At 37.8% G+C, this 24888-nt stretch overlaps 3 protein-coding genes across 8 annotated transcripts; all 3 read right to left on the bottom strand.

Annotated features, from left to right (window-relative positions):
• Positions 1 to 1162: 1162 nt before the first annotated feature.
• LOC112166117 (ankyrin repeat-containing protein ITN1) lies at positions 1163 to 4350 on the bottom strand. Of its 2 annotated transcripts, none has more exons than XM_024302885.2 (6): positions 4199 to 4350; positions 3659 to 3822; positions 2768 to 3259; positions 2531 to 2677; positions 1991 to 2442; positions 1163 to 1867 (listed from the first exon to the last, which is right to left on the bottom strand). In XM_024302885.2, the coding sequence occupies exons 2-6, from the start codon at positions 3750 to 3752 to the stop codon at positions 1253 to 1255; spliced, it is 1800 nt and encodes a 599-aa protein (XP_024158653.1). In that variant the 5' UTR covers positions 3753 to 3822; positions 4199 to 4350; the 3' UTR covers positions 1163 to 1252. The 2 variants fall into 2 exon arrangements, with proteins under 2 accessions (XP_024158653.1, XP_040362817.1); XM_040506883.1 differs by having other exon boundaries at positions 2777 to 3259.
• Positions 4351 to 6335: 1985 nt separating this feature from the next.
• LOC112165798 (mRNA-decapping enzyme-like protein) lies at positions 6336 to 16004 on the bottom strand. The gene is made up of 8 exons (XM_024302461.2): positions 15693 to 16004; positions 15563 to 15603; positions 15447 to 15496; positions 14458 to 14602; positions 9808 to 9864; positions 8775 to 8901; positions 7308 to 7760; positions 6336 to 6792 (listed from the first exon to the last, which is right to left on the bottom strand). Exons 1-8 carry the CDS (start codon positions 15849 to 15851, stop codon positions 6736 to 6738), a joined length of 1089 nt encoding a protein of 362 aa, XP_024158229.1. The 5' UTR covers positions 15852 to 16004; the 3' UTR covers positions 6336 to 6735.
• A 976-nt stretch (positions 16005 to 16980) lies between these two features.
• On the bottom strand, positions 16981 to 24596 carry LOC112202694 (OVARIAN TUMOR DOMAIN-containing deubiquitinating enzyme 6). Of its 5 annotated transcripts, XM_024343702.2 has the most exons (10): positions 24395 to 24596; positions 23950 to 23981; positions 23017 to 23869; positions 22487 to 22648; positions 21747 to 21824; positions 18888 to 18966; positions 18646 to 18791; positions 17773 to 17838; positions 17496 to 17670; positions 16981 to 17413 (listed from the first exon to the last, which is right to left on the bottom strand). In XM_024343702.2, exons 3-10 carry the CDS (start codon positions 23704 to 23706, stop codon positions 17199 to 17201), a joined length of 1611 nt encoding a protein of 536 aa, XP_024199470.1. In that variant the 5' UTR covers positions 23707 to 23869; positions 23950 to 23981; positions 24395 to 24596; the 3' UTR covers positions 16981 to 17198. The 5 variants fall into 5 exon arrangements, with proteins under 5 accessions (XP_024199470.1, XP_024199469.1, XP_040361615.1 ...); XM_024343701.2 differs by having other exon boundaries at positions 23017 to 23981; XM_040505681.1 differs by having other exon boundaries at positions 16981 to 17404; positions 23017 to 23981.
• Positions 24597 to 24888: the final 292 nt, after the last annotated feature.

The raw sequence follows: 24888 nt of genomic DNA, 5'->3' as shown, positions 1-24888 counted from the left end.
TTACAACTTTTTGGGAATTGATGAGGACTTGGTCAGTTCTTGTATCAAATAAGTTTTTGTAGCCTTAGTGGCTTAGTGCCACAGAGCAATTAATAAGTCAGAATGTGAGTTTTAGAGTTTTTATGTGGGATTTGTAATTATTTGTAATTAACTCAGGTTCTGAAATATCAAAGTGTTCAGTGAATGTGTGTGTGTGTGTTTTTTTTTAATAGTTAACAACATTTGGTTTTATGTGAGTTAGACAAAAGGACGGCCCGACCCTATTCGGAAAGCCCGGCCCAGCCCTGCCCTTTTGGCCCTTGCAGAATGGTTTGCATTTTGAGGCCTCGGCCTGGCCCGGCCCTAATCTCTGTTGACTTGGTCAAAGCACGACCCGGCCCTACCCTAAGCCCTAAATTTTATGGTAGGGCTGGCCCTAACTCGGCCCATGATGAGGCCTAATCCGTGTGAAATGACCTGTTTTTCTAGTAGTGCGAACTACAACTAAAGGTGTAATAAATATGTTGAATTGATTCAAACATATCTAGCTAATCCACGTAGTTAAGAACAGCTTCTAGGTGTTACAACTTGACTTCTGGATAATCCTAAGAGGCTAAATATTCATCGATGTACTTAGTTGAAACCTACAGGGTCATACAAAAACAATGATTGTTGACCGACTAAATTGGAGAATAATTTTTGTAACATCAATTTTTATATTAATTAAATGGGTATATAAATTGGTTTAGGCTTCTTATAAGTAATTAATCTGTTGGGTTCAATAAAATAGTGAAACCGAGTTTGATCAATGGCAAGTCGAATAAGGAAAAAAAAAATTAAAGAAGCATGAGCCGTAGTATCTTGTTGGTGAGCCGCTAATCAGTTGGCTAGCTAGTTAAACTAGCATCTTGGAGGTCTAGGATTCAAACCTCATTAGCATTAAAGATGTGTGGGATGGGGTAGAAAAGAGAACGAGCCTTAATTAGGGCCCAGCACAGCTAAAAAAATCGGCCTTCATAGGGTTTTTGAACCGCTTGAGTTTCGGAAGGTTGCTTAATAGAAAAAGTACTCTAACTTAACAAAAAGTAAATCCTTTTCAGGTTGGTTATAAGGTATTCTTTGAGTCTGATTTATAGCATTCTTTGATCGCCATGCTTTGCAACGATATGACTTCATTTGTCCTTTATATGATATGAAAAATGTGCTCAAATAAAACAACTCCACTTCGATCTCTATTATATGTACAACAATACAGCCTTGACTTTCTAATCGATCACTCGATCATATGTTTCCATGGCTGAAATAAAAGACTTGAACAATATGTTGAAGAAAACATATCAGACAAGAGAGGAAACTGCAGAAAAGCAAACAAAGCAACCGGGACAAATGCAAATACAAATATAAGATTTGGGACCCATCCTAATCCATAGTGACAGTCTAAATAGAAGGTTGCGCTAAAAGCTACCATCATGGATGCTATAGATATGAAAAGTGATGCGAGTCCTATCATCAACTTCAACGGTAACGATTTGAGGAAATCACCTTCAGCGTAACGCGATGTGAGGATGAACAAGAACATCAGTATTGAAGTTGAAGAGGAAACGAGTGCTACTCCATCTGCTATGGCAAAGAATAGGAAAGCAGTCTCTTTTAGAAAGTTTGGCTGTCCTGTATTATCAGATGTACCACCAGGTACGCTAAATGCAGCTGAAAACACAATAGCTGCGATAAGAGCCGCAACAATCATGCATGAACTTGCAGTGTCCTTCATCCATGCTTCTCCTTTGTGTAACAACCCTTCATGCTCACTTGTGAACAATTCTCGTGGTGTTTTTCCTTTCTTGTTTTTCATCTCTATGGAGTTAGGTTGTACAATCTTTTTCACTTCCTGAAACATCAAAGATATAAAAAGAATGCATGACAATTTGGCAAAGAAATTGAGAAATGTCAAAGTGAATGTACGTCCTAGCTAGTATGAAATAATTGTAGGCTTAGTGGGAGATCGAAGTACCTCAAACCATACCAACTCTCGCTGCATTTGAAGGGCTGCTCCTGATACAAGGTTGAGTTGATTTGGAGGTGCTAATTTTGCAGCCATATGTAAAATGTTATTACTCTCTTCATCATCAGTAAATGTCACTATGATATCCTTGATGGAACCTATCTCATGCACTAAATTGAAGATACTTGCATGACGATGCAAAACAGCAACATGGATTATACTCCGATTTTTGTCATCAAGTTGCCATATTAAGTCAGGATAAGAGTTAATGAGCACTGCCAGGAACTCATAATTTCCTAATTTTGTAGCGTCGAACAGTAATCTTGAAGGATGTTTGATTAGTCTCATCACATCGTCATGATCATTTCTCAAGATTTCTGTCCAAAGGCATTGGACTAGTTGAAGGGCTTCATTGACTTGTTTCAAGTTTCTATTGTATGAGAAATTCCAATCTGGGATAACTTATGAATAAAAGGTTGAAAACCATAAGCCACAGGGTTCAAAATGACATGCACAGAGGTAATATTAACTTTTAAAGAACCGACTCACATGAGTTGATGAGTCTACTCCACGTTCCTGGACTTTGGCTGGTGAAGTCTGAAGGCGTTCTAGCCAAGATATGCAAAGCTGTTTCCTCTTTTGCATTACAAGCCTTAGCTAATGCTCTGTCACTTCTTAGAATCTTCAAAGCTAGATCTGCATAATTTACAAAGAAACAGATTAAAAGATCATTAGAAATGCAAACACTATATTGAATATGTGGAGGATGAATTGTTTATATCTTACCGTACAGACCATTATCGATACAAGTAAAAAACAACGCTTGGCGGTCGACTTCCTCCAACATTTCCTTGGTTCTAGAGTACAGGTTATCTGCCATTACAGACTGTCCCAACAAGGCAGCCATATAGAGTGGTGTCATTCCTTCACCACCTCGAATTATTTGCAAATCCTTATTCTTCTTGATCAAAATCTCTGCAATTTCAATACTTCCAGCTGCAGCAGCAATGATGAAGGCAGTGTTTCCATTCATGTCTTGCAGTGCCAAGTTTTGTGAACATGTCTCGTTTCCATTCAGTTCTTCCATCATTTCGACCAGCTTCTCCACAAAGCGAACATGTCTTGCTCCTGCTGCAATGTGAAGGACAGTGTCCCCCCCTCTTGTTATGCTAGAAGTCAAAAGACTCGGATCCTCCTTCAAGATTCGTTCAGCAGCTTCCCAATTGCCTTTTAGTGCATACTTAGAGAGTGGCACACATGTATTAAGGTATAGCTCTCCTATGTAGGATTTTATAAAGGACAATTGATCAAGTTCTGTAATTAATTTGTTGAATATATACATAATATATTAGGTCCATTCAAAACGCAGAAGAATATATAATAGCTATCATCTTTTATCTTTGTTTCAAATATTGGAGGCGATAAAATCTCTGCAAAATCCAACAATACTTCCCTGCATGCATGGCACAGATGCAATTTATTAGAACTCAATTGCTCAATCGAGAATCTAGTTGTTTTACTCTAGTGTCGACTTTATTTACCTTAACCTTTTCCTGTCAAAGTGGTAAAATACTTCATGATCATGTATTCATGTATGAGAACTTGAGAACTTGAAAAGCATGCATGATTAACACACACATAATCTAGGTAAGAGTAGAAGGAAGATTGGCTACATACTATTGTTGTTTTCTAGAAAACGATGCGAATGTATCGAGTGAATGTTAATGGCAGTATGTGCACTTGCCATTGGATCTCCATTACCAGTAGCCATCAATTGAATTCCAGGCGGTACAGAATTGTGTGCTTGTGGGCCAGACAATGGTTCCAAATTGAACCTCCACCTGCACCCAAGAAAATAAAAGTAAATAATCAATTATTATATCTTGGTTTTGCGCGTCTTCATCTTCTGTACTCCAACTAAACTTCATACTACTATTCCTAATTACATTAACTTTCATTTTCCACTCATATCCTACAAAATGTGGCTAGCTATGTGGAGTGGATCATATCAGTGAAAAACTGCATGGGTCATACATGCATCCAAGTGTGTGGAACTGAAAAATGAAAAGAGCACATATTTTTACCAAAAACTTAATGGTTATGAAATTGATCTTTTATATAGACTCCTAGGTTAATTAAATTTGGTTAAATTAGAAACTGCTGTGCAATTCTCTGGAAGGTGAAACAGAGAGAGAGAGAGAGAGAGAGATGGCTTACAGTTAAGCGAAGTATCACTCTTGTGAAGCTAATTCGCTCCTGATATAGCATGCATGTAGAATCTTTTTTTGATGAACGAGCATGTAGAAACTGTGAGTAGTAAGATGTTTGGTTGGGGAAAAATGGAGCTACAATAGTCATATATCAGTGGAAACGTACGTATCCATTATTTAATCATATCATGTTCAAATAAATGAGATTTAATCTACGGAACCACATTGATTCAATGAAGAGGAATAAATAGAAATTCTTTACTTGTTGTCATCGATGGTATATATTCGTTTCGTAGCTTAGAAGGTTACTACATTCCTTGTAAAATTCGGTAGCTCAAAAGTTTGCTACATTCCTTGGTTACTGAGTCATTGCTTAAATCCACTTTCGAGAAAAATTTTAGTAGCATCATTTGAGGAAGTTATTTCGAGAAACATGTTGTAAGACGCAGATTCTTTCCTTGTAATCCTCTATATAAAGAAGCCTATATTATCAATTCTCTCCTAATTTCAGTTTTCTTAAAACACAATTAAGGTATTTAAAGAGAACATTAATTTTGCTAGTTGACTAATGTTTATCACCTTTAAATAGTGGTAATATGTGTAATTTAGGAAGGAAAAAAAAAAGGCAATATTTTATCCTAGTTGACAATAATTGGGTGTAGATTGAAAAAAAAAATAGTATGTAGGTTTTCTCCATTAGATTTTATAGGAATTGGGTCTATAATGAATTTCCCTTTACTTAAAAACAAATATCAATTTGTAATGAATATGATTTTACAACTAACAATTAATCCTACTAAAACTAGTCTATCACTCAAAATAATGTGAGATTTACTCACCTCTAAATCACATTGCTTCTTTCACACGCAAACCAACTAACCAACATAAGCACATATCGCCAAAATCCGCTCAACACAACTCCTTACTTAATCACATCAATGTCACACTCAATACAACACAAAGTACACAAGCATTTAAATTTGAAACACGCTAACTAACACCAAAGACTACGTCAATCGAGACGAAACTTCATTAGAGACACCACAAAGTCTCCGAAACACTTCTAGGATCAAACCGCCCAAACAAAAAGACAATACAACGATCATATAAGAATATTTATGGAAAAAGAAATCAATTAAATAAGTAAATTTAATATTGAAATTAAAATGTAGAGCGTAATAAAGTAGAGTGAACAAAAAAAATGATAGAGTAACAATAACCGCACTCCACTCTTCAAGCCAGGTTATGCTATAGAGTGCCTTGACCCATGTTTGGTGCCAGCGGGATTAAATATAGAACCAACCTGCAAAACCTTCAACACCAGCAAAGCTCCAAAACCAGCAAAGCTTCAACACCACCAACCTGCAAAACCAGCAAAGCTCCAAACGGTGACCTGATCAGAACTCCGCTGTCAGGCCACCTCCGGCCGGCTCACCTGTTGGGTTCGATTCGTCTTCTGGTCGCAGACGTGCCTCTAGCCTCAGCTGGTCTGATTGGTGGGTGTGGAGAGAGAATCGCACTGCTGAGGGCTCAATTTTGGGATCCTTTCTGAGGTTTTCCATCACCCAGTCTGCATGGGAGCTGTGTTTGGTTGGGTGGCTAGTAACGGCGCCGCCATAGGGGTGTGGAAATGAAGTAATAGATGGGTTGAGGTTGAATTGCAGGTTGAGAATGATGAGAGAACGACGAACGGAAGGGAAGAGTAGATCGAGTGAGAGTGGCTTCCACAACCCCATGGTTTTTGGTGGGTTTGCGGAAGAAGGTGTCGGGGTGGTTTTTGGGACTGTGGAGTCTCATTAAAAAGAGTCCCCTTGCTGCCAAACATGGGATAACTGAGATTGGATTAGATCAGAATGTCCAATCCTGTGTAACAAACACCACCTTAGTATTCTTTTTGAGAAAATAAATATACACTTGGTTTTCAGGTTTTTATTTTTACTTTTATTCGGTGCCGTACGAGGGGGTAGGAGTCACCCACGATACGGAGAAAAAAAGATGCTCTCGTTCCCTTGTCCACTACCTCGCAGGTTTACACAACAAAATAAAAGCAGCATACTTTTCAAAGAAAAAAGATGGAAACTCAGGATTATTTATGGGTTTAACCGTGGTAAATGGCACAGAAAATTGTAACCATAGTAACTATATATCAGAAGCTCTCATAAGAATGAGAGGACAGATTCTATACATTCATACACTCTGGAAAGACAAGGAAATCTTGGAAGACGAACAAAAACAATCCAGCTTTGTAGATTGTAGTGCCACCTGCATATTTAAGCATTCAACCCCTAATGGGTTACGAGCTCAAAGATGGGCCATCAAGAGTGCCATTTGTGAGTTTAAAGGTGGTAAAAGCCACAGGTAATTGAAAATTATATATCAGGTGCTCTGATGAGAATGAGAATGAGAAGAGATATTCTATACATTCATGTGATCTGAAAGAAGGAAAAACTACATGATAAACAAAAACAATCCATCTCCTTAGATTGTAGTGTCACCTCCAATAGCTGCTCAGTCACCTGCATATTTAACGCTTCTCCTAATGGATTATGAGTGGTGCGCTTTAAGGAGTGCTAGATGGACCATGTCAACGAACTGATTATCCTACAAAACATACAAAGCTTCTCATCAAATAATACAAAGAGGAAATCAACCAACAAAGAAAAGCCGGATACAGTACATGCACAAGGGGGAAATGAGAGATTGATATGGGTTCAATGTACTTTCCTGGTCAAACTCACCAAATTATCAAAAGGTTGAGGTACTAGCCAATAAAGGACCACAAGGTAATAAAGTCCAACAAACAATAGCAACTAAATTATTTGTTCAGAAAACTTCCACATTAAATTAAACAAGAGAAATAACCGCCATATGACTTAACAGACCAAAAAACAAGAAATAAGAGTTCTAGTTTATGGCTCTGATCCTTGATAAATAAGACTACTAGACTCATCCGGTATTCCAAATATTGGTGCTCATATTGATCAGAAAACTATGAACTGTTTCTGGTGCATTTACAAATGCTTTCCTCCCCCTTGATGAATTTTAAAGACCATCGCAAACATGAGATCATGAGATCTTCTCAATTAAAAGAAACAAAAAATGGTACGGAGACTAACCTGAACAAGCAGCCGGAGTGCATCTCGGACTTTATCTCTGCTAATAAGTGGCCCATAGTTTGAAGTGGAAAAAGAAGCAGGAGTGAGAGATGGTGGAGGGGCAGGTGGGGGAAAAGGTTGTAGCAAAGGAGCACCATATGGACGCTGTAGACTCACAGCAGGTTGAAACAGAGGAGCACTAGGCACTGATGAAGATACAGGTGCAATCACTGTTGCAGGGGAAGGAGGGGTAACAAAAAATGACGAAGGCTTTACAAGACTAGTGGCCAGGTTGGTATTGCTGTGGGATTCAGGGACGTCAAGGAAAGGGACTGAAGGCGCAGTTGATAACTGTGGAGGAGATGATATGTGCATGTTAGAAATAGTGGAAGGAGCAAAGCCGACTTGATGCAAGGGCACAGAGATTGTAGAAGACTGGTAAGCCTGTCCAGCAACTGCTGTATGTGAAGCTGCCTGCAATCATCATCATATTTAGTCATATGGCCCAGAAAAGAGAATGAAAATAAGCTGTCAATTTATCAGTTTATATACAGTTTTATTTGTCAGTATGTAAACTATTAGATGCATTTGCAGGACTGCATTGTGCAAAGTTCTATAGTTACCCACTTTGTTTTTGGCCAGTAATACAGTGGGGTGTGCGTGTGTTAGTGAGTTAATAGGCAGATGCTTGAAATAAAACAAACACACAAAGTGAAAGCCAGCACCTTTAAATGTATAGATACGTACTTTTTAATGTATGTGTTTGTGTGCTACTTGAAATGCAACCAACACGCAAAATATAAACTACAAAGCCTTTATGTAAGCATGTGCTTGAAAGCAAACAAACACATTGTGTGCAAAGCCAGCACATTTAAGGAAGTTGGTATTCCATAAGCAAAGTATTGTTTTTATTTACTTTTTTCTTTAACTGGGGAACCAAGATCTTTTCCTATTCTTACTACATCACTGACTCCCAAAGGCCACTAATATTAGCATTGAAAGCAGAAGTTGTTGGAGATGCAATTTCAAGACATTAACTTTTCTTTTCATAGAGAATCAGGTATTTGAAATTCTACCACTATGCATATATATCCAATAGAAACTTCTAAACTAGATACTCAAAAATTAAGAAACGTGTGAAACCTGAGACAGTTAGCTCTATATACAATGTGCATTCGAGTCGTAGCAAAGTAAGTCCTATACAAATGTACATGCATCAAGGATAGCTACGCCCTTTTTTATTGGTTACATCATTTATGTTCAGTATTAAATCACTTGGGAAACTGAAAACACAACAACCAAAGCTCAGCTATAGAAACACCCCTTTTCCATATAACATCCCTTGTGTTTGGTTTGAGATCATATTCAGGCAGAATCAAGAAATCCCTAGAATATATGGTATAAATCTATGATATAAAGTAGGGATTCATATGAAAAGGCCAGATCCAGTTTCCTGAACTCTAGAAAAGCAAAGAGAACAGCACATACGCTAAAGAAGTTAACAAAGGCATGGTCATCAGGAGCATCTGCGATATTCGAGGCAGTTGATGATGATGGCTCTAAAGGACCATCCATAACATCCATGGATGGGACTGCTTCAAGTTCCTCAAACTCACTACAATGAAACGTAAGTGAACATATTATTACTTTAACTGGTATATCATAAGCTCATCACCAAAAGACTTAAACATTTACAAGTGATTACGAAGGACTGTCAGTAATCTCGTGTCAGGAAACCAAGGACAAAACTACTACACTGGGTTAAAGATGAGAGGAAGCACACACTGCAAACTTAAAACCAGAGCACCTCAAGAGATTACACAATCACATCAGTTGCTCTATTATTATTATTTTTTTTTTTTTTTGACTAATATCAGATCTGTGGCTCTATGCAGTTTGTTTGACTATAACTGCAGGGTGATAATACATTTTCATTGAAAGAATATCATAATCTGAGTAAAATGTATATTGATGAATCTACCTTGCTACTATTAGTAAGAGACATAAAAGTAGCTGACTTAAATGTTAGGGGGGGGCGGAGTGAAATTCACATTTTACAATCCACAGTCCATGTTTCCTTTTTTAATATCTTAAGTTTTATCTTTTTGTAGTGTGGATTGTAAAAATGTGACGTTAGTATACTAAAAAAGGACACATTGAGTGTGGATTGTAAAATGGGGAGTGTGGATTTCACTCCGCAAAAAAAAAAAAAAAAAAAACAGCAGTCAAAAATCAATGTCATTGTAACCTTACAGCACAGGCAACCAAGATGGTTTCTTGGTTTGAGGTTTCAAAATAAATAAAGAGAAAACAGCATTCTTAAAGATGATCAATAACACAAAACCCAAAGTTTATATACAATGGTTATGCAGAAAAAATATGGGAAAAGAAATTGTAAGGTTTCAAAGGAAACAGAACTAACAAAGTTCAGTAGTACATAACAAGAAAATATCTTCATCCTATGACAAATTTGAAAGGTATATTATAAAAACATCTGTGCAAAGTAAGAATGAACAGATACCTCTTTGTAGTTGATACTGTTGACTTTTGAGGCACCTTGGAATATGCACCAAGTATCCTGGACATAGGAAAACATAAGATAGAAACAAATGAAAAGTTTACTGTATTTTGAAAAACGAATTTACTCATTGTTATTCTTCCTTTACAGTGTGTGCAGTATAGATTGATAAATAAAATGCAATTAATCCAAATCCTAGCCAAATGTTGGAATAGTACCGTCCTGAGGTTGTATACTCCTATCAAAGTATCAATAAGGATAATATACCAATGAACAAAATAACAATACGTATTTTCTGAACTTCAGATGACCATTAAAATAAAGTTACCATGATGTACATTTCTTTGAAAAATAAACAGTGTTAATCATCATTATGATTAATACAGAAAAAAAATGGACAAGAGGTACACAACAGAGAGAAAACAACAGCAAAAACCAGAAAGCTACACCATATACAATTCAATGCCTGCACGCAAACACCCTAGAGACCATAATCTTAGACTACAGCTGCCTTCTGGTCAAGCAGAATATCGTAACGCCGTTGTCTCCAAACTCTACCATGGAGTATTGAAAACAAAAAGCCACACACAGCACTCAAAAGCATGGTATGCCAAATTATTTCTCAAGGTGCAACTATATCAGATAAGATTCAAAATTCTCTTAACATGAGACACATGGCTTGAACTTGACCAAATTATGTGCCCACATGACAGGCAGGATCCATGTAGTTTTACAAGTAACTTCATTTAAAAGAACAAGTTTTATCCAAGATCCATCAAACAAAACATATTAGATATGTACTCACACAAACCAATGAATGTATACTATAACAAATTATCTAACTCCTATAGCTCTTTTGTTGCAATGCGGGATACTAGTAAATGCAAGACGGAAGATCAAAAAGTCACAACTCGATATTTGACTGCATCTGCTATACCCTCTTAATTTTGAACTTGTTTATAAAGATCATTAAGAGCAAGTTCACCCGTTGAGTCACCAGGTCACCCACTATTCACTACTTTTTAGTGTTAATTTCACCCTCTGGGTCATGAGCACAGTGTATTTCGTGCCCTGGGTCACCCTGTACAGTGTTCTGGGTCACCATGATGACCTGCACAGTGTATTTCGTGCCCTGGGTCACGGGCACAGTATATTTCGTGACCCAGAGAATGAAAATATACAGTAAAAAACAGTAAATAGTATGTGACCCGGTGACCCAACGGGTGAACTTGCTCTAAATAAATTGAACAACATTCAGTTTCAATTGGGCATTCCCATACCTGCCATGTTGAAAAGTTGGATATCATTCTTAATGTAAGCCACGGGATCAAAAGTTCACTAAAACCAAGCTGTTGACCGAAATAAATCTTCAGAAAATTTTGACCTCTTTTCTATTTATAGATGTTCTCAATCTTTGACTCCATCTTACTGGACCCATTCAATACTTCGCTATGTTTATGAAACCCATTAAATAGTAAAAGACATTCAGTATTAATTGGGAGTAAGTAGACAAGGAGACATAGCTGAAATCAGATGGCAACATCAAGTACTCACACATAAGGAAGGGCCAAATCCAAGATTTTCAGACAATGTTGATGCGTTTCCTAGTTCTACAAAAATGAAAAATCCCCATGGTGCCTTTTTCCTGAAATGAAAAGAATAAGTAAAAGATAAAAGAGAGAAACTGGAGCTAAAGCAAGCACTCTGCAGACTTAAGGATGGCAAGTGGCAAGAAGACAAGTTGGAGGGTTGTTATATGAACTGGTCTGCTGGCTTTAGTAGTGTTAAATATGATTTTCATTGATCTATATGTTTACAATTGTACAATTATATAGCTAAGATCTGCTCTACTGTTACCAACAGAATTCAATGCTATAAATACAAATATTCAAAACTAATCTACAGTTACACAATCAGTTTTGATTGTGGAGAGGTTACACAATCAGTTTTGATTGTGGAGAGGAAATCAATATAGGAGAGTGATTTTCTCTAACACCCCCCTTCAAACTGGGCGGCTCAGGACGCACTAGTTTGGTACACAGGAGATTATGGCGCTGCTTGTGAAGTGGTTTAGTAAGAAGATCAGCTGGTTCATCGACGGAAGGGACAAAATGAACCTGATGACTCCCAAGTGCTACCTTTTCACGAACAAAGTGATAATCTAACTTGATGTGCTTGGTGCGAGCATGGAAGACCGGATTAGAAGCCATGTATGTGGTGCTTAGGTTATCACAGTAAAGCAGAATGGGGTACTGAATATGGACACCAAGTTCATATAGTAAGAAGCCTAACCAAGTTGTCTTGGCACTAGAATGAGCAAGGGATCGATATTCATATTCTGCACTGGAGCGAGCAATGGTAGGTTGCTTTTTGGAACACCAAGAGACAAGGGTATTGCCAAGGTAAATGAGATAGCTGGAAGTGGAACGGCGAGATTCTGGGCAGCCGGCCCAATCGGCATCAGAGCAAGCAGAAAGGTGGGCAGGTTGCCTTTGAGGACTAAAATGGAGACCATGGCCTAGTGTGCCTTTGACATAGCGGAGAATACGTTTGGCTGCAATGAGATGTGGAGCACGAGGTTGACTCATGAAGATCTTAGCTATATAATTGTACAATTGTATAGCTAAGATCTGCTCTACTGTTACCAACAGAATCCAATGCTATAAATACAAATATTCAAAACTAATCTACAATTACACAATCAGTTTTGATTGTGGAGAGGTTACACAATCAGTTTTGATTGTGGAGAGGAAATCAATATAGGAGAGTGATTTTCTCTAACAAGTAGTTGGAGCTGAAGCAAGTAATCTGCAGGCTATGAGGTAAGTTGTCAAGTAAAGGCATACAGTTTTACAAATACTAAAAATAAACACCTATCTTCTTGCATGTGGACGACCATGGCAATGTTGATTCCTTGTCTTTTGTGATAATTACATAATAGCTCACCCAAAGGAGGGACAACAAAAGAATCTCTTTCATTGCTATTCTACGGCAGAAAATTCTATCCTAGATGGCATATGTTGCTTCTTCCCTCTTTGCTTCTGTTGTCAATGTGCCTGATGGAGAAAAGCGGATCATAGGTTTTGTTTGTTTTCTCAATAGACTACAATACGAACTGTGCCATAGCTTCGTTGTTCATCTGCCCCTCGCTACTAGATGGGTGAACTTGGACCCTCATCCAAAACGAGATTAAAATCAATTCACCAACTCTACAAGAAACTTACTTTTTGACACCAATAAAAGAATCAACTAAAATCAAGTCTCAGTTCAAGGAACTGTACTTTAAAACACAGTGCCACCCCGCCCCACCACCACTACCACCAAAGCTCAAAATGGCTTTGCTGCAGGACCCTAATCAGGTTCTAACAACGGAGGTAATCATAAACTCTATGAGACGGAAAGCTTCAAGTGTTTCCCTTGACATGAGTGTTAAGGCAAGTAGCAAAGTCAAAAATGAACAACTTCTAATAACTGTGAGAAGGGTCAAAACAGATATGGCCCTTAGGTGTCTTGTATTAATTTTATGATACTGGGTTCATTCTCCAGCTAATTAATTTAGGCAAGACATCTTATGATGTGAGGATGCACCCATTCATATGATTTTTGTTTATAGCCTTTGGTTCTTGGAGGTCTCTTTGTAGACTATTTTGCTGCAAACCCACAGGTACCATGAGCTGTGACAAATTTGGGTCTTTCTGACACCCACATGCTGTAACTTCTTAAATATTCACAAGGTAGCTAGTAGATCGATACTGAAACATGACCAGCAATTAAAGTTAATCACAATGTCAAAAATTGATACAGACTAATGCTATTTATAAGTTGCATTATCATCAACTAAGTTGCTTCTTCTATCTTTTCTTATATATTTTATGAGGAATGAGACTTGCAAATCATAAAAATGCATAGACAGAAACAAGGATAAGTGTGCACCAAATACTAAGACTACGCATGACAAGCCAATATGAAAAGAATTATTCTAAATTAACAAATAACAAAATCCGGACAGCTTCACCATACAAACCTAGCAATGAAAGGATATATAATTATATACAATACACCATCATGCCGGATAAAATAATAGTAAACCTGAATTTTCTTAAACACTGAATGACCCAAGAAACAAAAAGCAATGCAAAAACAACTAATTATGCCTCAAATGCATGGAGATAGATACAAACAGTAGATTCCTGAGAGTCTTTGACTACACCTTTTTCCCTTTTTCTGACTATGGGTATCACGTGTCAAATCTGTCGTCCTCGGAAATTCTTAGCTATATGGGGTGGGGGCATGGATGTGAAGCTAATCATTATGAGATAAAAACTCTCCTAACTGAGAATTGCATACCTTATGTATTTTACTATGATGCAATTGCCTATATAGATGCCTTACATTAGAGGGGCGTTAAGACTTTGACATACTGATTTAAGATTTACTAATCGAGTTTACCCGGCCTTTTTCTTTCTTCTCTTCAACCTATATTCTATATACCCTATATTTTCTTCATTCTCTTTCATTCTACCAATTTTATCTCCTTGTCATACATCACCACCTAAAAGTAATTAATCAATCTTGATTTTGTCAAACCAACATACCACAAAGAGTACCTTTTTCGTTTTTATTATCCAATAGACTGTGAGAAGAGAAAAATACCTGCTGAAAAGATTTGCCACCTCTTCACACTCAGATGCATTGTAGAACCAAATACCATTCACCTCTCGGGCCGCATTTCGATATAAAAGATAAGGAAGCTGGACTTCACATTCAAAATCTCCCAAAAGATCCTCCACCAAATTTTCTGCTTATGCCAATATAGTTATTTTAACATGAAGAAACTGAAAAAATGCATTCGCTATTTAAATTTTATTTTCTAAATTAAAAATAAAAACACCATTTAACCGAGGTCATATGTGAGATGTGAGGTAAAAAAAAATACAAGAACGGCTGATAACAATATCTAACAATTAATTTGAACATCTTGCTGTTAATTCTTTTTCTATGACTCATTTCAAGTTGCAAAGCAGACTACAAGATATTGAAGAAGCCAACATGCAGGAGAAAATGAAAATGTCTCAAGACAAGAGATTCAAAGAAGAACATTCAAACCAGAGAGGCAATCAGCAAAAAACAAAAAAGGAACCAAGGTCTAGTAACCTTGCAAAGAAAAAGATACAGTCCAGTAATGTTTTTCACTGGTTCATTTGATATCCAAGTTATTTCATTTCAAAATTAATATCCCGTTGAGGGTGTGAATCCCTACCGGTATTCAATGACTTGGCAATGGCTAGGGTAACCAGGCCAAGTTAGTATTTGGTATATCCAGCCAAGTTTTCATATTTTCTATACAATAACAATTTGTATCTGATCCAGCCTATAGGTAGCCCCTTGATCGGACTCTATACCATGGTAAAACGAGCTCCGATACCAAATGTCACAACCCACGGGTAAACGCAGAACTAGTCTTCCCAAGTCCAACTTTCAAAACAGGGCACTCTAAGTGCTCATATACTACTCCACAACAGGACATCAGGCCTATCTTTTAAGTTAACCCTAAAACCCTACGATATAACAACAAAGTTCAGAAGCAAAGATTCAATTTCCAAACTAACTAGTCTCTGAAAAAAGAAGCCAAAGACACTGACCAGTATTGAGGCGATTCATCACAATAAACTGAAAGCGAGGCTGCGCGTTCCTGAAACAGCAACAGCGGCAAATCAAGCTCCATTCCCAAACGAAATTCAATTCGAAACAGGATTACCTCTTGACGACGAAGAGAGATCCCTCGACGTCCTTGCGACTCTGAGATTTGAAAAAGGCGGTGAGAATGAGAGACAATCGGAAAAGGGGGGAAAGAGAGGAGAGAGAGAGAGATGAATCGGAGTACGTACCCATTGGCTGGTGTTAGTGTCGAACTTGTAGAAGGTGACGTGAGTAGAAGTCATGAGGATCTCCTCGACGAAGGGGTCGTTTCGCTGGAGAACGGTGAGGTTGAGGACCTTGGTGCTCTGCTGGTCCAGATTCGGCATTAGCTTCCCGTTCTGCGACATTTTTGCTGTGACACTATACTCTCTGGGCACTGGGCACACCACCACCAACCTAACAAGGGGTTTTATAGAGAGAAAGAGAGAGAGAGAGAGAGAGAGGAATTGAGGAAGGAGTGTTGTTGAGTTTGTTCTACTCAAACACCTTCCTCCTGAAGTTAGTGAGTGACGCCTTCCTCCCGAAGTGATCAGCACGACGTCGTTTGCTGGCAAAGTCGACTACAATGATCGGACAAATTTCTTTTCTTTTTGTTTTTTTAAACAATTTAAGGGAACAAAAGTTAAAATCACTTTCATGAAGCGTTGAAATTAGAAAAGAAAAGTACTCCACTCCCGCATGCACAAGTCTTCTCCTGTTTTCCTTTTTATTTTTCTTTAATTATGGTTGTTGTTTTCTCAATAATAAGTCATTTGGATGTATAATTCTTAGTTCTAGTGGTGAGAGAGACCATAATTGAATTAGGATTAAGTTAATAGGTTATGATTGCATATCTTTTCAATGACTACGATCAGTTTAATTGAGTCGAGGGCTGCCATTTAGTTTGGTAATTATCGAACCGACCAAATACCAACCAATAATTTGAGTTTCGGATACAGACTTTTTAACTCTAGATATATTAAGTCAATTGAAGTTGGGAAATATAAGGAAAAGCAACTAATACAATTTAAGATAAAATCCACATATTGTACCTAAATTATCACCCATATGCACTAATGGAGATATAAATTTAAATTTATAATGCATATGCTATCATTACTTGAATTATTTTGACTCTGAAGAGATGCCTTTCGTGGAATCGTTTGGGGAACCTTGCATAGGAAGATTGATAGCTTTAATGGAATCAATAATATATGCCTGATGACTTTTGACAAGCCTCAAAAAAGGAGTTATCAGTTGACTAACAACTTTCCACCCCAAATTTGCTTAGACAAGCTAGACTGAAATGAGAGAGATGCAATATGAAATTATGGCATAATACACAACCGTACGTATTTATAGGTCATGTAGTAAAACATTATTGCTACTAGCAAAATCGTAATTTAATTTGAAAGAAAGTCAGGTTGGATAGGTATGGCATGGATGTTGGGAGCAGGTCAAGCAGAACTGTGAATGCTACTCTATACTGGTCCCGAGAATTCTAACTTATCAGTGATTAAATTTTACCAAACTCACGGTCAGTAAACAGGCTAGTCAATCCATTTTATTGACTGAACTTGGATAACATATTTAAGATTCACAGGCTTCATCAATTGAATCATTTCCTATAGTTACAGCACAAAGAAGCCAACACAATCTCACGTGCATTCCCAGGTCTTTCTTTCTCCTTTTCATTTATGGTTTCGATTTGGTCATTATTCTGTTGCCTTGCCTTTGCGCCTGCTACTGCTGCTAGTTTCCAACAAGTAACAAACCATGGAATCTACGTCATCTCCAAATATGCTGTAAGCTTCGATGGCCTGCAGATAGCTGAATCCCATCGACAGAACAATTTGCATACTACTGCTTAAGGTGGAATCCTGGCCACCCTGGTCTCTACCCCCTGGCTTAGTCTCACTGCCTGATGATCCTGTTAGTCAGCAACAAACATTCTCAAATTCCAACTACAATGCCAAAAAAGGGAAACAGAAAGAAGATAAGGGTTAACTCACTAGCTCCAGAAGATGAAGGCTCACAGCTTGAAGTAGAAGATTCTCTGCGGCCAAGTTGTTTCTTGAATGTGCCATCTGCAAGATACTCAGCCCTAGAAGCTTCCATCACCATGCGTTCAATTTCTTTCTCAGTAAGCTCAAGATCCGAGTAAAATCGCCCCTCAGCTAAAAGTGCCTGTCCGTAGGAAAAGAGGAAGAAGCAAAATTTGATCACTATCTGATGATATACCATCAGAAATTAGTGAACTTCATACTGCTTAAAAGTTGACATACTTACATTATCGATTTGTTGGTCTTGTTGAGCCTTAATGGCAGCCTTGACCTGATCCTTGTCAGCATTTGTCTGAAGCAAGAAAAAGATGGAGCAAACATCATAGTCAGAAGCAAGAAAAAGATGAAGCAACCTACATATAGTCCAACCAGCTCATTGCATAATAAGTATGCCATTCAAAACATTGTTGTCACTGGTATGGTAGAACACCTTGAAGTTGCACATCCCAACACATTTTTCCTGGTACCCATTTTTGTACACCCCCCTTCAAGGTGCCCCAACAGAAGACATGATTTTGATGGTGACTTCCTGGGATTCTTCTAATTATTGATAATGTTTGAATGGATGCTTTTGCAACCCCCAAAGTGGATCACGCAAGTCTACTTCTTTCTTGTCCAAGCTCATTATAAAAAAAAACTTTGCTCAACCCATATACTAATTAACTCAATATTCCCATACCATTGACTTCCTATTATTCACCAACTGATCTGGCAGCAGTGATAAAGAACTTGGAAAGAGAAGAGGCAAGGGAAGAATAAACATTGATATTCCGGGAGTAAACAATAAGAAATAATCAGTAGGCATAAATGCACTAGACAAAAGAAAGTATTTATAGCCATAAGAGATGCTAATACTAGAAGATCACAACAATGTCCAAGATTGATTATTGTGGACATTTCCCCATGCCTGAGCAGCTAAAGGGGACGAACTGTAATTTTTTTCCTTTTTCAAGGTATCATTTGTATTCAAACCTATTTCTAGTATAGCCTGTTCCTATCCAATAATAGAGAACAAACCTATCATATCCATTATCGTCTAATTGTAAATAGAATTGAAGCCAAATGGAGATAGAGACAACAGTTAAGAACATAGACGCACCCCGCGAAGACTGCTGAACCCAAGTCCTGCACCAATGGTCAAGCGGCGAGGATCAACAAGAGAGTTGTAATGATTTCCATGGTGGTAACTTAACCGTACAGGTGGTGTGTCGGTATTATAACTTCCATGGAAGATATTGATAGGTTCTGCATCAACCTTCATGTTAGAAAATGTAGAAGTAATGCAAACAACAGAGTTTATTTGAAGAAAGCAAATATAGCTATCCTGGTAAAAATCAGTACCAATGCTATAGGAATAAATATGGATGGGCCGATTATACATTTCAGATAAGGCCTGGATCTCCACATTATTTCCGTAGACCTGACAGAAAGGAAAGAAATAACCATTATACAACCAACATTGCACAATAGAGGAAATTGATCATAGGATGAACACTGCGCTAGATAACAACATTGATCATAACCTAAATTGAAAAATGAACAAAGATATAAACATGGAGAGAAGTCAACAAGGATGACTCATTACTATACAAAATCGGTAAAATACTAGTAGTTGAAAAGCCACAAGATAATACACAAAGGCTTAAGAAGTATGACTAGGATGAGGGGCGGAGCTAAGAAAAAAATTTTAAGGTGACCTGACATTTCAATGTAAATGATATAAGTAAACTGTATGGCAATGATGTTACAACTGGTATAGTTGGTGCACTGGTTGACAGCTAAGTAAAAACTTAGCTGCTCTCCATCCTAGGTTCAGAGGCAATCACAATGCTTAACTTCACTTTTGGCTTTCGGATGCCAAAAGCTGGCCAGCTTAAGCTTGCATTGTGCTCCGCCCCTAAACTAGGATGGTGGGAACGGGTAATGCATAATCATAGGATTTTTTTATTATGCAATAGAGGGCAATGCCTTTCAAACATTATTGTCCGTACGTAGCACTACCAAAGTCACCTGTCAATATGTACCCATCTATGGTTCTAAATGACTTGGTTGCTTTAAGATAATATAATGGTATGTTTCACAATTCTGGTATATATCAATGTGCAATAATCCAGCTTCTACCTCTTCTACACCTCAGAACAGACTCGCATAAAACTTGTGAGAAAATTAGCATTTGCAGTTCCAATGGGACAGAGCATTGTCATCCTTCAAATGAATAGCCAATTTACTGCAGCTTATTCTCTAAGGATGCACAACTCGTCTGAGGGTCCAAAACTAGATATGAATTGGCATCTGTGTTAATAAAGATTTACATTTTGCGGATGCAAAGTGTTGAATAACCGAACTGGGTTGTATCCTACAACCTGATGAGCCACCGGAATCTAGAGACTGTAGCTCCTACACTAAAAATTCTTAGACTAGGAAATTTCACTGTCTATTCTAGGCCACTCCCCTCTCATCGATCTCTCCTGAGTATAATACGGCGACTCTACTCTGCAAGCCTTTTAAAGTAAGATCGACGTGTATAGTATTTGAGACCCAGAACAGGAAATCCAAAAGCAAACCAAGGCCCATCCACCAAATCTCCTCATGAATGTATTTTGCAGTTGAATGCAATGGTTGTATTAGATTTAGCCACCCATCAAAGCCATAACTGAGGCATGATATAGTAAGAAAAAAATATCAAGAGACAGGCATCCTGCCAGTTGTTGCTGCTGAACCAATAACCAACTTTTTAATGAACAAGACTAGAACCTAGATATAATAGATAAAATAGTAAAAAGGTGCCAGGCCTTCACTGGGAATAGTTCAGGATCCACCTCATCAACAAAACCTCACATCTTGGACTCGATCTAGGAAAACGAATCAAACATTCAGACTGTTGAAATCTGATTCAAACAACAAGATGTTACTGAAAATTAGAGTATTAGACACATAGTATACTGAGAGAAAATTGTGAACGTTCACAATCTACTATCAGCTATGAGAGCACTGACCACGAGAGCCTTGGTCAATTACCTTTGGATGTAGATCCAAGGGTGGGAAAAAATATTTTGTATTTGAATTGTTTTGTTTTCCACTCTTGGATTTGAATCCAAGTGTGTGAATGACAAGGTTTAACTGGTCAACTCCTAACCACTTGAGCACTACTGTACCAGTAAACTGTGAAAGGAACAATCTGTCACAGTTGTTAAGCTTTATAATAGAATAAGTCTTGAAAGGAAATTGCATCTACTCTCTAAAGTAAAACTATATTGTGAAGGTATGAAAACAGTCATATCGAGAAGGTATGAAAAAGTTGTATTGCGAAGGTATTAGTTATAATCTATTATGGTTAATTAGATTAACCTGCTTTCTTTGTGGCATTTCAGGACTGAAACTGGAGAAAATTACTTTTTAAGATGAAAATGATAATGTCCATTTTATACTAAAGAATAGAAAATTTGGCATCTAACTAACAAAAACAAATTGTGGATCTCAAAAACATTAAAAATTGACTAGCGAGCAAATATATTACTGTGTACGCTCTACATATGCATCTTACCTCTTTAATTGGAAAAACTCATCATTTATTACATATTACACACCACAAGTGTTGGCGTAAAGTCATAAACATATAATTGTCTTTAACATGGGCACACCATAAAAACAACCTGTGCTTCTATACATCCAGTAAATTTAAAGAATATATTTAGCAAACGATATCCTGCGTGTGTAACAACCATTGAATGAATCAGCATGTTTCATTGTCCAGACCAAGAGAGATGCTTATAAACACCTAAATATTAATCACATTCTAAAACTAAAAAACAAGTCATTTATACCCCAAAGCCAGATGCAGACACTCCCTATCTTTGATCGGTTATAAAACACGCACAAGCACCTACAGGACAAAACTCAAACTTTGACCAACGAAGGGGCAGTTATTGAATAACAGCAACTAGTACTACAAAAATTTCTCTCGACTCTGAATTTAAGCCAATTATGCCAACGACCATGCGAAGTACAAATTTAGGAAAGAAATTAAAACACAATGGTAGTGAATACGACCAACATATATCTCACATTAGCATTTACTTCCAGACTATCATCATTTTGAGAATAAACCACAGGAAGTAACCGTGCCAATTAAAAAAAAAAAACAATTACGGAGCTACATATTCAACCCCTCTGTCATTAGAACATGTTAGAACTACATACCTTGTCTCTTCTTTTCCTCTTGCAATAAGAAGTAAATCCTTCTGTAATAAATTGAGAAAAATGATCCCTCTCGCGCTCCTGGACACATAAAGTAGTAGTATTGACAATCATGATTGGTTATAACATTAAGCACGTACCAAATGCAACTTTCAGAAACAAATGTGTAACCGGACAAAGAAGAAGAAATATGGGCTTTGCTTCATAATAATTCACTGGTGCATGGTTATCCAAAACAAATGGATAGTTTGCATTCCAACATTTATTAACTAAGAACCAAAAACACTAACATTTCCTTTTCTTCTTCTTGGTGAAAGAAATTGTCTCTACTACTCGATGTATTTCACTATTCCTATACATTTCTCTAATTATTTTCCTCATTATCCGCGCATTAAGTAGAACTTTTAAAACAAATGGTCGAGATGCAACTGACAAGGGATATAAAAAATAATTCAATTAACTAGAATAAACAATTTAGCAACTGCATCTACCACATAAAATTAATGAACTTTTCTCATACACCATATAATGTGCCCAACAAAGCTATTGTGAATTTCTACAGAACAAAACCGTAAAGCAGTTACCCCATTTTAAAAAAGAAGCCACAATGTCAAAAAAGCCATGTACTAAACTCTCATATACTTCTAAATAGCACATTTGTGTATGCAAGTGGTATTCCTGCAGTGCCTAAAAATTGACATTAAAAGCATAAACCAGTGAGGAAAGCAGGTACGAAACCATACCATATAATCTATGCACATTTGTCTAGTCAAGTCGTACGCTTCAGAATCCCCATAAACCTGGTCTGCAACAGCACGAAACAGACAATTGCCATCCTCCAGCATTCTTTTCACTTCAAACCCTTTTGCACGTCTAATATCAATTTCAAACTGCCGTTCCCTTTCCTAAAATAGAATTACAAAGGCAATTTAGAATGCAAGTTAAAAATGGATCCAATAACAACAATTGGGGTGTAGTTGCAACATCCAAAGACTAAACTAGAAAAGAATAAATATTATAAGCATGACAGTTTCCTCAAAGAAGATGTTAAACAAGTTTTGGTAATATATAATATTAGGAAAAAAAAAAAAAAAGCAAATAAAAAGGGGATGCAGACCAAAGAAAGTATTTGGATAACCCTAACTAAAATGACCAGAATGAAAGAATCTCGTATGCCACACCTTCTCTTTATCCTAAACCACTGGGCATTTTTGGCATAAAACACAAAAGAAAGGACATCAGATTTAAGATCTCATAATGATCAGATACTTACCATATCGTCATAGGAGGACACAAAGCAAGGGCCTTGCTCATCGGCACTATTGTACCCCTCGCCTTCACCATGAGACCTGGGAGAAGAAGGCCGTGACCCAGTTGGTGACGTCCTAGTTGAAACAACTGGCCAGGCAACTGCTCTTCTTGAAGGTCCAATCCTGACCGCAGTTGAACTTCCTGTGACAGTTCTCCTTGAATTTGAGTTTGGTGAAGAAATTTTTGGGGGAGGAACAGGAGGAGGTGGTGGCTGTGAACTCCCAATCACATTTTGTAAAGCATCCCCACCAGAGTCCACACTGTCAACTTTCACCCTTTCAGATATTGTCAAACTGCCTAAACCGTTCATCAACTCCCCTTGTCCGGCAATATCATTCTTAGTAACCCTCTCAACTTCAGTAAGTTCATCACTTGAACTTAGAGTGTGATCATTATGAGTGCCTTCCATCAAAACATCATCATTTTTCACGGCATTATTGTCACTACTCCCACAATTCTCTGAAGGATCATCCACAATAACATGTTCCTGTGGCTCCTCTTCAATATCCTCATCTTTCACAGCCGAGAGGACCTGAGGAGTATTAACCTGTGGCTGTGACCAAGCCGAGGAAGAGCCAGACAAGGAAGAAGAGCGGCTTGGGTTGGAAGAAGAACCACTTGAGGAACCTCGCTGAACCAGAATCCTAGTCATTGCATTCGTTGCTGTTAGTCTTCAACAAACACACTAGCCTTCACAAAACCCCAAACTTAGAGTTGTGTTTGTCACGCGTTCTGGCCTTGGGAGCAGTGACGCCAATCCCTTGGCTGAAGGATTTATTCCAGCCCAGCACGTTCTGCTCCTCGCGAAACAATCTCTGCATTCCCCTAACAATTCTCATGAGACCCAGAGCTCGAACTTTAAACAAGAAAACCCTCTAAGCTACTCGAATTTTACCCGTAAAATTGCCAAAAATTTCACCCCTCAAGCTGCAAGCAACACCATACATTTCCAAGAAACATCAACAAAGTAAAAAAGGAAACATCTTTCCATTGACTTCTCACAAAATACACAAGAAAACTAACCATAAAAAATCAACAAATCAAAAAAGAACACACCTTTCTAACTAACACCATACATATTAACAAAAGAACTGAGCAAAATTTAGATAAAAGCAAGCTACGAACTTTATTGAAAGGAACACAAAAAATCTCAAAGACTCGGCACTTTTCCAATTAATTTAGTTCCTTTCCTCAGCAATTAAACCCCTTTCAATCAAATTAACGATTTCCAGACCCATCACACCAAAGCATCAATCAAAGACCGTCTCATCCCGAAACGCAAACAACTTTCAATTGCATCGAAAACCCTAGAGTAGACTCAGCACGAGTTGGAGACTCACCTGAGAAACGAAGACAGAAACGAAAGAAAGCCCCGTTAAGCAAGCGCGAGGGTGAGATCTGAAAAGGGCGGAGCGAATTCGAATGGAATTTGAATCGGAACAGTTGAATTGATGATTTTAGGGTTTTGATGAATCTGGGAAGGCAAGGAGGATCAGAGAGAAGAGGAAAGAGGAGGAGGAGGAGGAAGGCAAAGAAGAGAGGTAAAAAAAAAACCCAAATGGGAGGCTGCGTTTTAAGGGACGGTGAGAGACGGCCACGTGACGTGGACTTCACCAGCAACGGCTAGTCGGGACACATGGGGATTTACACGTGTCGACTTCCTTCACGCTAATTTTTACACATGTGGGGGACAAGTCTGTGTTCTGTTCACTGCGTGCAACTCAAGGTAACTCTTCCGACTTTTTTGTCATGTAGGGCTGTTACTGTTTTATTTTTGACTAGTTTTATATGCACATCCTTGGGTTCGGTTCTTTTCGGATTAGTTTTTAGCTTA

Source organism: Rosa chinensis, chromosome 5 (assembly GCF_002994745.2).
Source record: "Rosa chinensis cultivar Old Blush chromosome 5, RchiOBHm-V2, whole genome shotgun sequence".
NCBI classification, from domain to species: Eukaryota; Viridiplantae; Streptophyta; class Magnoliopsida; order Rosales; family Rosaceae; genus Rosa; species Rosa chinensis.
The sequence above is the reverse complement of the archived record's forward strand: the minus strand, read 5'-3'. Positions and strand labels throughout refer to the sequence as shown.